The 12,165-nt window shown below is 37.6% G+C and overlaps 2 protein-coding genes across 4 annotated transcripts; both read right to left on the bottom strand.

Moving 5' to 3' along the window:
- Positions 1–3,105: 3,105 nt before the first annotated feature.
- On the bottom strand, positions 3,106–6,217 carry LOC145031338 (E3 ubiquitin-protein ligase SIRP1-like). Of its 3 annotated transcripts, none has more exons than XM_078979876.1 (3): positions 6,038–6,217; positions 4,370–5,540; positions 3,106–3,287 (listed from the first exon to the last, which is right to left on the bottom strand). In XM_078979876.1, exon 2 carries the CDS (start codon positions 5,497–5,499, stop codon positions 4,378–4,380), a length of 1,122 nt encoding a protein of 373 aa, XP_078836002.1. In that variant the 5' UTR covers positions 5,500–5,540; positions 6,038–6,217; the 3' UTR covers positions 3,106–3,287; positions 4,370–4,377. The 3 variants fall into 3 exon arrangements, with proteins under 3 accessions (XP_078836002.1, XP_078836001.1, XP_078836003.1); XM_078979875.1 differs by lacking the exon at positions 6,038–6,217 and adding an exon at positions 5,723–5,855; XM_078979877.1 differs by lacking the exons at positions 3,106–3,287; positions 6,038–6,217 and adding an exon at positions 5,723–5,855 and having other exon boundaries at positions 4,171–5,540.
- A 4,441-nt stretch (positions 6,218–10,658) lies between these two features.
- LOC145029970 (uncharacterized) lies at positions 10,659–11,093 on the bottom strand. The gene has a single exon (XM_078978415.1). The coding sequence runs from the start codon at positions 11,091–11,093 to the stop codon at positions 10,659–10,661; it is 435 nt and encodes a 144-aa protein (XP_078834541.1).
- Between the last annotated feature and the right edge of the window lie 1,072 nt (positions 11,094–12,165).

The following is a 12,165-nucleotide window of genomic DNA, read 5'->3' as shown; positions in this document are numbered from 1 at the left end:
TTGTGGCAGGTTCACATAGTCACAGTATGATTATAGCGACTCACCTAGGGAGATAACAATTCATAAAGTTTACGGGGTTTCATAAAACCGAAGTAGGTTTTAGATTGATAAAGAAATTCACTTTCCATATCATTATAAACTCACGACGTTTCTACTAAGAAATGATGATTTCTTATACATTTTAGTCTTTGGTTATAAGGCTACATTTTTCGGATTTCAAGGAAAATATCGGATTTTTCTGACACAAACGCGACATTTACATGTGATAGACTTCTACTAAGTTTATTAATAAAAGCTTATGAACTCACCAACCTTTGTGTTGACACTTTTCAAACAACTCGTATTCTCAGGAAAACACTAAACAGGTAATCAAGTGCTTTTGAGGATGGGACGTTAAGACGTCAAACTTTTCATATTTTGTCAACATATTGTAATTGATTTTGAAACATGTAATTCATACAAGTGATGTAACTTTTTCAATTATATATATGTTGGTTGTGTTTGCTTAAATTACTATCGAAATTGTGGTTATGATACTATACATGAAGTCCTCCACCCCCGGACGTTTCCGCCATCCTTGGTTTGGGGGTGTGACAAGAGATCAGATAGGAGTAGAATTATGGGTGAGTAACCTCTTGTTTATTGCTTAAAACTGTGATTATTGTAAACAAATCACTATGTCCTGGACCCAGACCTGCCAGGATATAGCCGATAATTTCCTCATCCTTCATTGGATGACCTATATTTGCCATGGTGTCTGCAAAACCAGTCATCTTCTGGTAGTACTCAGATGCTGTGAGATCCCATTTCTTGCAGGTGGACGATTGAGTTCGAATTTGAATAGTATTTCCTTTGTGCTGAGCGGAGAACATAGTGTGTAAGGCGGTCCATAATTCTTGAGAGGTAGTGGTGAACCGTGTGAGCTGAGCGATAACATCCTCTGTTATTGATGACAGGAGCGCTCCAATAATAGCATGGTCTTGATTTACCCACGTATTGAACAGAGGGTTGGCAATTTTTCTTGTTGCGTTGCCTTCACTTGTGGTTACGGTGGCAACAGGGGCGGTTGTAGTTCCATCTAGGTATCCAAAGAGTTTGACACCTCTCAGAATCAGGACGACTTGAGCCTTCCATAGTAGGAAGTTAGTCCTTTTGAGTTTGCAAGATATTATGGTAGCAATCTTGGCAAAATTGATGTGAGCGGTCATGATGAGAGGAGTAATTTGAGAAGAAGAGAGGGAACGATTATGGGCGGAGAGAAGAGGGGTTTATCAGAAGCCCTAGGATTGGCTCTGATACCAAGTAGAGAAAATTTATTTGCTGTAATTAACCCTTTGGGTATTAGCCTGTATTTATAATAACAATTACAAGGGATAAGATAACACTAGGATCTAATAAACTAGATCCTATCATTTACAACAAACTCAATTCTATCTCTATTCTATCTTTTATTATTTTGAGCACGTTTACAATGTTCATAGAAACAAACCATTATCACTAATGAAGTACCAATTGTTATATGAACCAACCATTTTATACTCAACAAATAAAAAATAAACCAAAATTATATTAAATATCATATATTGAAGAGAAGGGATCTTAGAACTATATTGAGCATAGTTGTGAAAGCTTTTCAACCATTGATAAAGGATGTTAGACCTATTGTGGCATTTTTTTTTCTATATATAAATTTTAATCATAGTTTCCACCGGTTATAACCTAGTCTATTAATAAAATTAATTAGTATGAGGTGATATTTAATAGGTGGAATTTGAATAAAAAAGAAAAAGACTATAAAAATGACAAGTAGATATTAAATAATTTTAAAATTTTTAGAAAATGACAAGTGACAAAATGAAGGAGAAGATGATAAATGGCAAAAAAAAACTCTTTATTTATTAGGGATGATTTGTTTCAAACGGTTTATGATTGAATTTAAAATATAATTTTAGACCAATTTTAAGACTCTTTGGAATGATTTCAACCAAGTTTAATTTTTAAAGATTAAATGGGGGTTATGGAGCCGTTTAAGGACTCATGAGCGAATTCCACTCGTTTAGGACCGTTTTTAAGTCGGACACAACCATTTATAAACTGTTTTAGCTATCTTGAAGTGCACTTATGTTTTATTGGGAAACTACATGTAATGCAGATTTCAACACTTTTGTCATAATTTCTTATGACATTTTTTCTGTAAGTTTTTGTTGAGTTTCCATGTGGTTTTTGTATTTTCAAAATTTATGTTTGATGGTCTATGATATAAGTTCATAATAAAAAAAGGGATGGAACTTGTCTATGAGAGAAAACGACATTGAATTGACTATGCTAAATTAGCGTTTTTTATGTGGTCCTAAGATTACTTATCACATGTTACATGACACTCAAGAAGGTTCTTTGTTTGGGGCCCTTATAAAAGAGAGATCACCTTTTGTAGTGTTGAACATTAAAAAATGATGATAGTAAAGAAAAACACATATGCAATCTATATTGTTTGGCTAACACAAATGAAAGATTATTCTTTGCTACATGGTGAACATATCGTTGAATAAAGATTTTATAGAATTCATATATTGTTTATTATATTCTATTAGGATTGCTAATCATATACAACAATAATTGAAGAAACTAAATAGCTTCAACATGGAATGGAAGTTATGTGGTATAGTGATGGACTTTCTTGCATGTACAATTTTGTGGTTAAAAAAATGTTGAAGGATGTAGTCGAGCACATTACTCGGCTTATTAGGCTTCTTTGGACCGGACTTTGTCATATTTTCCCAAATGATCACCGTTAGGTCATTTGAGCCTAATGGGCTGTTTGACAAACTGTCATTTAGTGTTGAATGATAACATCCGCTGAATAATTTCAAAATCTTAATCATTAAGAGAACTAGGTTTAGAGGCTTTTGATTTGTTCAGATGTTGCATCAAACACGTTAAATGCACATAACCTTCGAATGGTTCAGAACTTATCAAACAACCCCTAAATTCATTCTTAGGCGAGACGATCCATTTTTTGTAGGTTTAAACTATGACAATCTTGCTAAAACGTGTATTCACTTTATCTCGACTTATGTTGTATGAAGAAGATTGTATACATTCGATTGATAATTGCTTGAAAGATTAAACGAATGATGGCAAGAAGTTTTATTAATTACATGGATATAGACACCTAACCATCATAGGATGATAACATGTATACAACTTAAAAGAATACATAAGTGGAGGTGGATCACAATTTACAATGAAAGATAGAACTAGAGACGAAGATACAAAAGAGAGGAGATCTGTACACAACAAATAAAAACCTTTCAGTAATCAAAGTAATCGATGTTTTAAGGTTAGTGTTTTTTCTTTGCATCTAAAAAAAGGTATATATTTTCATTTTCGGTCCATATTTTCAGGTTTTATTTCGGTTTTGGTCCAGACCAACTAAGCAATACCATTTTGCCGGTTAATCTTATTTGTTATTTTACCTCAATATTATAGTTTTGCAGAATAAATTACATAAATGGTCCCTGTTCTCTATGATTTTTAGTGTGTTTGTCCAAAAATTTTAAATCTTTTTCAATGTTGGTGCTTATTCAAGGTTCCATAACTATTTTGATCCTTGGTACCTTGAACTTTCAAAGGACTAAAATCTACATAAAATCTTAAAATAAGGACCAGAAAGTCTTGATGACCAAAATCAATATGAAACTTTGAAATAAGAACCAAAACTGAACTCAGTTACCACTTTACGCTAAACACATTTAAAATTAAAAAGCATAGGATTAGGATTTAGGAGACATTGTAATTTACTTTAGTTTAGCTAAAAAACCAAAAAGAAACAAGGAAATAAGGATCAACACTTAGTTAGACTCAAAGGACCAAAATTGAATAAAAATGGAAACTTATAAGGCACACTTTGCTCAACAAGTTTCTATCGCAATTTTGATCCCATGTTGTTTCATCTTTTACGGATGGAGCTAAAAACTAAGAGAAATTACATCTTTGGTCCGTGGTAGAACAAAATTTTGAATTTTGTCTAGCATTTTTGTTTCTTGTTTCAAATAAAATGACTATTTGTTGGACCAAATTTTCAAATACTCAAATGAAAAAATATATATAGTCATTTTACTACAATAACCAAAATCATGACATGAACCACCAAAAAAAAATTACATAGAATTTTATGAAACCAAATTTGCAAAACTCAATTAATACTCGGGGACCAAATATGTGATCCATCGAAAAATTAGATTTGTCGGATTCACAAACCCTAGTCTGAGTACCAGTCTGATACATACCAAACACAATATTAGTTTGATACATACCAAACACAGTACAAATCATTAACAGGTTAGCATTAAAAAAAATGGGAGCTTACAAGGCATTTTAGTGACTATTATGATCATGTTCGTGGGCCCGCGGCTGTGATCCCAAGTCCCCGGAAGACGATCTAGACACCGTACTCGAACCCAAATTTACCGTATTAGCCCTCGGTGATGAAAACAAGCTACTAAAAGGCCAAGGAAAAGATACAGAAAACCGCCTCTCTTCATTATTCCTATTTCCCGATTCACCCGTAACCCCGTTTGATGAATTTCCAATAATACCCCTGGACCCTTCTTGTTCTCGGTCAACCTTTGACTCATCAGCCGGCATCTGATACCTACAAACTGGACATGAACTATGAAGCTCTAACCATGGCAAGATACAATCCCCATGATACCTATGTTTACATGGCATTTCACGTGCTTCATTCCCGATTTCAAATTCCTCCAAACAAACCGAACATTGAATTGAATCTTCTTCGATTTTGACTTTTGGCATTGACTCGATTGCTTCTTTTTTGGCGGGTGGTGTTCCATATCGATTCGGGTCGTTTTCGGATAACTGTTGTAAGAGTTGTTCTAAACCAGGTCCGATGAAGTAATCACCAAAAGATCCAAATGGGTGGTTTTGCGAGAGGTTTCTGGAGTCAAACGGGTTGCCACCACCACTGCCGCCGTGGACAATGATAGATGGGGTGAAAGGATTGATCAGAATAACTTGTTCCTGGTTGCTGTCTCTGTCTCCTCCGGCGACCTCCTCGTTGTTCTCCGATTCAGATGCCATTCCCGCTTGAATACCTTGAAGAAGGTGGAAGATGGCGGCGGTGCTCCTCCTTCTCCTCTGTTCAGGATCCAACTCCGACTCTCCTCCTCCTTGGTGGCGGTTTTGTTCTTCATTCGCTTCGTCTAAACCAAGTTGTCTGAATCTCCGGTGACGGCGAGGGGTGTCCATCATAGTAAGCAAGATAGGAGCCCAAAAAGAGATGCCACGGTCGGAGTCGGAACCAGAACCACCGTCGTTTTGGTGGTGGTGGTGGTCGTCATCACGTCTTACGCTGCCCATTTCCTCCACGAAGCCGCCGTGACAAACTGAACATTTGACCGATTCGACCTCCATGACTGGATCGACGACTCTATCACATGCATGGCACCAATATCTTGTTGACTCTCTCTCTTCCTCCATCTCTCTCTCTTTCTCTTTCTCTTTCTATCACCAAAAAGTTTCTGCAATTTTTCGTTGAATCAGGAATTACCCATAACAAATCTTGAACTAATTTAAGAAAAAGCATACAACTTTCGAATCTTTCATAACTAAAACAGAAAACCCAAGATTTAAAATTTAATACCCACAAACAATATAACAAAAGATAATAATTTTTTATGAAAAAATATAAAACCCATCTAACCTTATTCTGCAAGATGATCGAGGCAATAAGGAAGGGCCCCAAAAAACTAAGACCACAAATTAATTTTCAATCTTTTATATTTTTTGAAAGGTGATTAACTGATCTTTCATACCATGACTCATATATGCATCATAGGAAGAATCTAGAAGAATATAGGGAAATTAAATACGAAAGCCTATGTTGACCACCACCTGAAATGAATGTCATGCTTCTGGAATTCTATTTGGATCTAGTAAGTTCTTTAAATAGCCACATTTCTTTTACCGATTCAGATGAAGAAAGAAAAGAAAAGGAAAAAGATTAAAAAGTAATTACCAGAAACAGCAAGGAAAGAGGGAGCTGGATTTGGGCAGATTTTCTCCTCAAACCTTGAAATTTGAAGGTTTTTGGAGAAAAGGCGAGAAAGGAGATGAGGAAATTTGAAAGGTTGGTTGTTTATATAAAATTCCCTCTGTAAAATTTTAGGGGTTTAGATTGAAGTGAATTGGGAATTTTGTAGCTGATCCATTGACGACTCGAATAAGCTTCATGGAATTTGTCTCTAAATTTACGGAATAAAGCTTTCTAAAAATAGAAGGGAAATAAATATTATTGTTTGGATAGTGACTATATTTTAAAATGACAAAATTATAAAATTGATCGTTGTGGTTTGTGAAAAATTAAAGATATCATCTAAAAAGTTTTCAACTTGTTGAGAGGTCCAAAATCATGAATTTTCCATGTTTCCCTAACCCTTAGAATCACCCTCCTCTTCCTTGATATTTACTTTGCCGTCAACATGCTCGACAGCCCTAGCGGCGGTAACGTCTCTCCTGGAGAAGATCCGCAATAAAGATCCATGGAAGATTTGTAAATTTGGTTCGTGAAATTGTGAAATTAAACATCTACATTCTCCACCAACCAAATCCATAAACAAATTCATGGAATTTTCCAGGAGAATATCCGCAGTAGATCAAGGCAAAGTAGAGGTGTTAAGTGTGTCAAATGTTTGATATATGCTTTGAAACAATAGAGTTGTATTTGTAACACTAAAAAATCAAAATAATTTAAAATTTTCAAAAAAATCAACTATTCATGATCATTGTTCACAAAAATAGCCATTGTTTCAAACGATATTATTTCAAATAAGAGTTTCCCTAAGATCCAGTGACAAAACAGGAAGTTGTGTACCATCACGCTTTCGCCTTTCCACGATCCTCTGAAGTACTTGAAACCATAAACTAAAAATTGTAAGCCAAAGCTTAGTGAGTTCGCCAAAAGTACCACCACACAAACATATAATCAAACAGATAACGTATCCACAAACTCCTGGTTAGATTACCCCTAGCCCACTACCTTTCGGCTGGAATGTCGAATACATAACGGGTCCACAACCTCCTGGTTGGATTACCCCCGGACCACAACCTTCCGATTGGAAGGCCCTGGCGCACAACCTTTCATTTGGAATGCCCCAGTATGTTGACTTATAGCTAGGGGTGGCAAATCGGGTCATCGTGTCGTGTTTCTGACTGACACGACACGACATGATAACGTTTTTTGTAACACGAACACGACACGACACGATGTAGTGTTTTTTTAACTAACACGAAAACGAACCAATTAAAAAACGACAAACACGACACGACACGAAAAAGATAACATAATATAACAATTAGTTTATTTAATTGTTATTTAATCATACATAACATGAAAAACACGAAAAACATGAAAAACACGACAAATAAATGCTAAATCGTGTTAATTTCGTGTCGAATTTTGAACACGAACACGACACGACACGACATCGTGTTTTTTACGCTTGACACGAACATGAATTCAAATTTCAATTTCGTCCCAATTTTGTTCCGTGTCGTGTATTTTTGTCGTGTCGTGTCAACAATTGTCATCCCTACTTACAGCACAAAGTAGTATAGTCTCAACCTCACCATACCTTGTCGACATGTACATAACAAATAACATATATCTTATAACAAATAATCGTATAGCCAGTTAACAGACTAGCAGACAGATCTACAGATCCCTACCACATAGTAACATCTTATGTACCAGGATACAGATCTAGTGGGTCGACATTGGTGCCATTGACCCGCAAATATAGTGAGGGAAAGTCACCTCACAGTCTGACGAATAACTGGACAATACACTTCTCTGAATACCAGCTCTATAGGTTATCTATTCAACAGACAGAGACCAAGGCTTAACTATAGCTCAATATACCCAAAATACCCTTAAGTTAAACTTGGTCAACCCTTTGTCAAAGTCAAAGTCAACCGGTCAAGGAGTCAACTTGGTCCACTCAGCTGAGTACGGGGGGCGTACTCAGCTCCTACACTAGGTGTACTCCTACTTTGACCGGAGTCGAAGGGTTGACCACGTACACGCGGCGTACACTAGGGTACACACGTCCTACGCTTAGAATCTCCTTTCCTTAATAAGAGCTTAATGCATTAAGCTCCCACGTCCAAATTTCAGATCCATGACCAAAATACCACTAAGATTCATAAAGCTTCCAACTTTAGGAAATTGCATGCCCTTAAGTGCTTGATACAAAGAATCCCAACTTCTTAACACCTTAAGACCTTCTACAGCATGCATGGGGAAAAACTAAGAATCAAGACCATATTTATTATGACTCAATGCCCCTCATTAGGTCTGAAAGGACGATTTATTCGACTAGGAGCATTCCATGCTCACGAATCATCATAGTTGGGACCAAAATTGCCCTAAATGAATAAATGGTTAGATTTACAAGATAAGATGATCAAGTTATGAGCTTTTTACCAGGTTGTTAGCAAGGAAAGAATCTCGTATCTAAGTTGCTTCCAATCTTCACGGTCCTTGTACCAACTTTTTCTTATTCAAGAACACCACCAAAGCACACAAATGAGCTCAAAATGCACTCTTCTCACTAAGGGTTCGCTAGAGGGATGTTTTCTTAGATGGAGGCTGATGAGGGAATAAGAAATGAGGTGATAATTGTAACATACGGATTCCCAGGTACCATATATTAATTATTTATTTTAAGTTATGAAGAGTGACTCGACGAGTTGACGCCTAGACTCGTCGAGTAGGATCGCGATTGCTTACTGGATTAATGAATGGACTCGACGAGTCGATGGGTGGACTCGACGAATCCGCGCTATGGACAGAAACCCTAAATCCTCGGGCATGTGCCCTATTTAAGGGATCTTATGGCCCTCATTTGCGGCCACCTTCACCCTTGAGAGCACAAGAGAACCTGAGAGCATTGTGAGTGAGAAAAGAAGCCATTTTCTTCATTTCTAGTGTGATTTTGCAAAGAAAGAAGGAAGGAGGGCAAGCTAGGCAGATTGAGGAGCTCAGATCTACTACCATTCGATCAGAAGAGGCTGCTAGAGGTATAAATCTATGCTCATTCTCATGTATATGGTGATCTACTTGAATCTTGGGTTTTCTTATGCCTTCTTTAGCTTGGATTTGAAGCATATGAGGTCCCAAGGTGGAATTATTCTTAGATCTGGACCGAAAGAGGTCCATAGAGTCCTATCTATCCTGCTTTATGATGTTCCTTTGGAGATATGAACCTAGGTTTCCATTCTAGAAGCTATTTCACCAAAAGAAGCCCTATGAGTGTTGCATCAGTGTAAAGGTTGGACCTTTACGTGATTATTGTGTATTAGAAGGTCAGATCTATAGGTTAGAGAAGCAGATCTGAACTTAGAAGGTCTTTTGAGTGTTTTCATGGAGGGAACTCGCCGAGTCCATAAGGGGACTCGACGAGTCGAGTCAGGTTGCCCCGCGATTCGTGACCAGTGGTAACCCGTCGAGTGAAAGGTTAACTCGACGAGTCGAGTGAGAATTTATGAAGATTAAGAGGACCCGCATGGACTCGCCAAGTTACACGGGTGCACTCGATGAGTTTGGTCAAAGTTTAACCGTTGACTAGGGTTGACTTCAGATTGACCTTAGGGTTTTGGTCAAGCTGGTTCAAGAGAGGTCAGGGAGGGGTAGAAGGGTCTTCTACCCATTCTTTAGAAATAAGTACAAGAGAAAGTATTAATTAGAGATGTTATTATGATTGATAGGAGGAGGCTAGGTCGGATTATCGAGCACGAGAGGTTATCTGACATCGTAGGAGGTAAGTCTTCTCACTATACTTTACCTAGAGTGGTAATTATGTGTGACCGGAAGGTCTTACGTGCTATGATGAGTATGTGATGCATGTTGTTATATGATATGTATGTGCTATGTTATGTTATGAGTATTATGATATGGACCGGAAGGTCAAGATGATACGGACCGGAAGGTCAAAGAAGTAGGACCGTAAGGTCTACCAGGACTACGGGACGGAAGTCCCCTGGGACACATGGACCGGAAGGTCTTGTAGAGCTATAGCCTTGAGTGGCGTATGTGTGTATGTGGTATTTTAGGGAATTCACTAAGCATTTATGCTTACCCTTTATGTGATATGTGTTTCAGGTACGAACGAGGATTACGGGAAGGCGTTGGCATGATTTGTACACACTGATGGAGAATTATGTATTTTGAGATTCTGGGAATTGTTTATTTGAGATGATATTTGACACTTTAGTTTTTGGAGTGAATTATGTGAGTTATGTTTGTTTTAAAAATGAAAAATTGTTTTAAATTTTCACGATGTTACAATAATTATGCATAAGTATGGATCAAACCCTAAAAATTAGGGTTTGAGGTTACTTTACGTACGTCATGTGTACGCGGTGTACGCTTAGTGTACCAAGGTCCGCCCTAGTATGTTCAACGTACACAACATACGCCCAACGTACTAGGCCTTTGGCCAAAATCACCAAAATGCCACTATGGGCCATTCTTGCAAACTTTCTCAAGCCCAAGGGTCAAAATGAAATATTATTTCATACATATGGTTAAAACTGAAAATGCCTCCTCGTCGAGATGTTACAATTCTCCTCCACTTGAACTAGACTTCATCATCAAAGTAAGATGCTGCAAATAGCTTAGGATAATGCTCCCGCATCCCCGCCTCTAGCTCCCAGGTCCACTTGGAGCCTTTTTGATGCTGCCACTGAACCTTTACCAATGGTATTCCGTTGTTGCACAAAACCTTCATCTTTCTCTCCATTATCGCTACCGACCTCTCAATATAATTCAAGTACTCATCGACTTGAATATCATCCAAAGGGACCACTTCCTCATCGTCCAACACGCACTTCTGCAACTGCGAAACATGGAAAGTGTTGTGGATCTGGCTGAGCTCACTCGACAAATCTAACCGGTAGGCCACCCTTCCTACCATGGCAATCACACGGAACAGACCAATATACCGAGGATCCAATTTTCCCCTCTTCCTGAAGCATATCACACCCTTCCGGGGTGATACCTTCAACAATACCATATCGTTGACCTGAGACTCCAACTCTGATCGGTGCTAGTCGACATAACTTTTCTGCCGACTATGAGTTGTCTGCAGTCTCTGCCTGATCTGTTTAATAAGCTTCGTTTCCGTGATCTGGATGACTACTTCAGTACTCCCCATGACTATGTGATCAATCCCCCCCCCCCCCCCAACAAACTGGGGTACAACATCTCCGACCATATAAGTGTTCGGTTGTGAGCAATCTAACACTCCTATGGTGTACATGCAACCCTAAACACCTTGGATCTATGTTTTCTCTATTGTACCTGAAAATATCAATTTCCAAGGTATTTATTCTAACTAGCATATTATGAAGTACAAATAATATAAAATCTAGTAGAATGACATACCTCTTTGTTCGTGCTTGATTCTATGTAGCTTGAGAGCCTAGTGCCCCAAGTGTTACACCTCAAATGGTTCACACAACATCAAATGCATTTGGAATAACTTAGAGAGAAAAATACAACACTTCAAAAACGGCTTTCCCTCACTTGTTTCACTAGTGGACGATTTCTTCAATAATAAGATCATTATATAGTTAGTCACAATTAGGGTAAACCCTAATTGTCATGGCTTTCCATTTCCTTGGATCCATGGGTTCAAATACACCATGGAGCATCCATGGAGCATCCTATGGGTTTTAGCCCAACTTGATAATCCATGGATCATTAGCCCACTATATAAGTATGGATGATTTACACAATCAATCCATATATTTTAATCAGTCTTCTTTTGATCACTTAATTAATTCTAGATTAATTCTTGATGAATACTAATTAAATAATCTTATTAATATATTATAACTTATAATATATTAATAAACCTTAAGTGTCATTTCTCTCATTTTAGTCTATCCAAATGCATGATGCCATGCAACCCAAATAGACCATGTTGGGTCGGGTCAAGTCTTACCAATTATAGTTATGGATTTAGACATTAATCCAACAGTCTCCCACTTGGATAATTCTAATACTATTATTGCAAGTACGACTTCATAACCCGACTAGCAATCGTAGCTCTCAAAAGCCGCTGTCGAACTCTGAACAAATCA

The sequence above is a fragment of the Lactuca saligna genome, chromosome 2, assembly GCF_052625555.1.
Source record: "Lactuca saligna cultivar CGN05327 chromosome 2, ASM5262555v1, whole genome shotgun sequence".
In the NCBI taxonomy this organism is placed as follows: Eukaryota; Viridiplantae; Streptophyta; class Magnoliopsida; order Asterales; family Asteraceae; genus Lactuca; species Lactuca saligna.
This window is presented reverse-complemented; position numbering and strand designations above follow the sequence as displayed.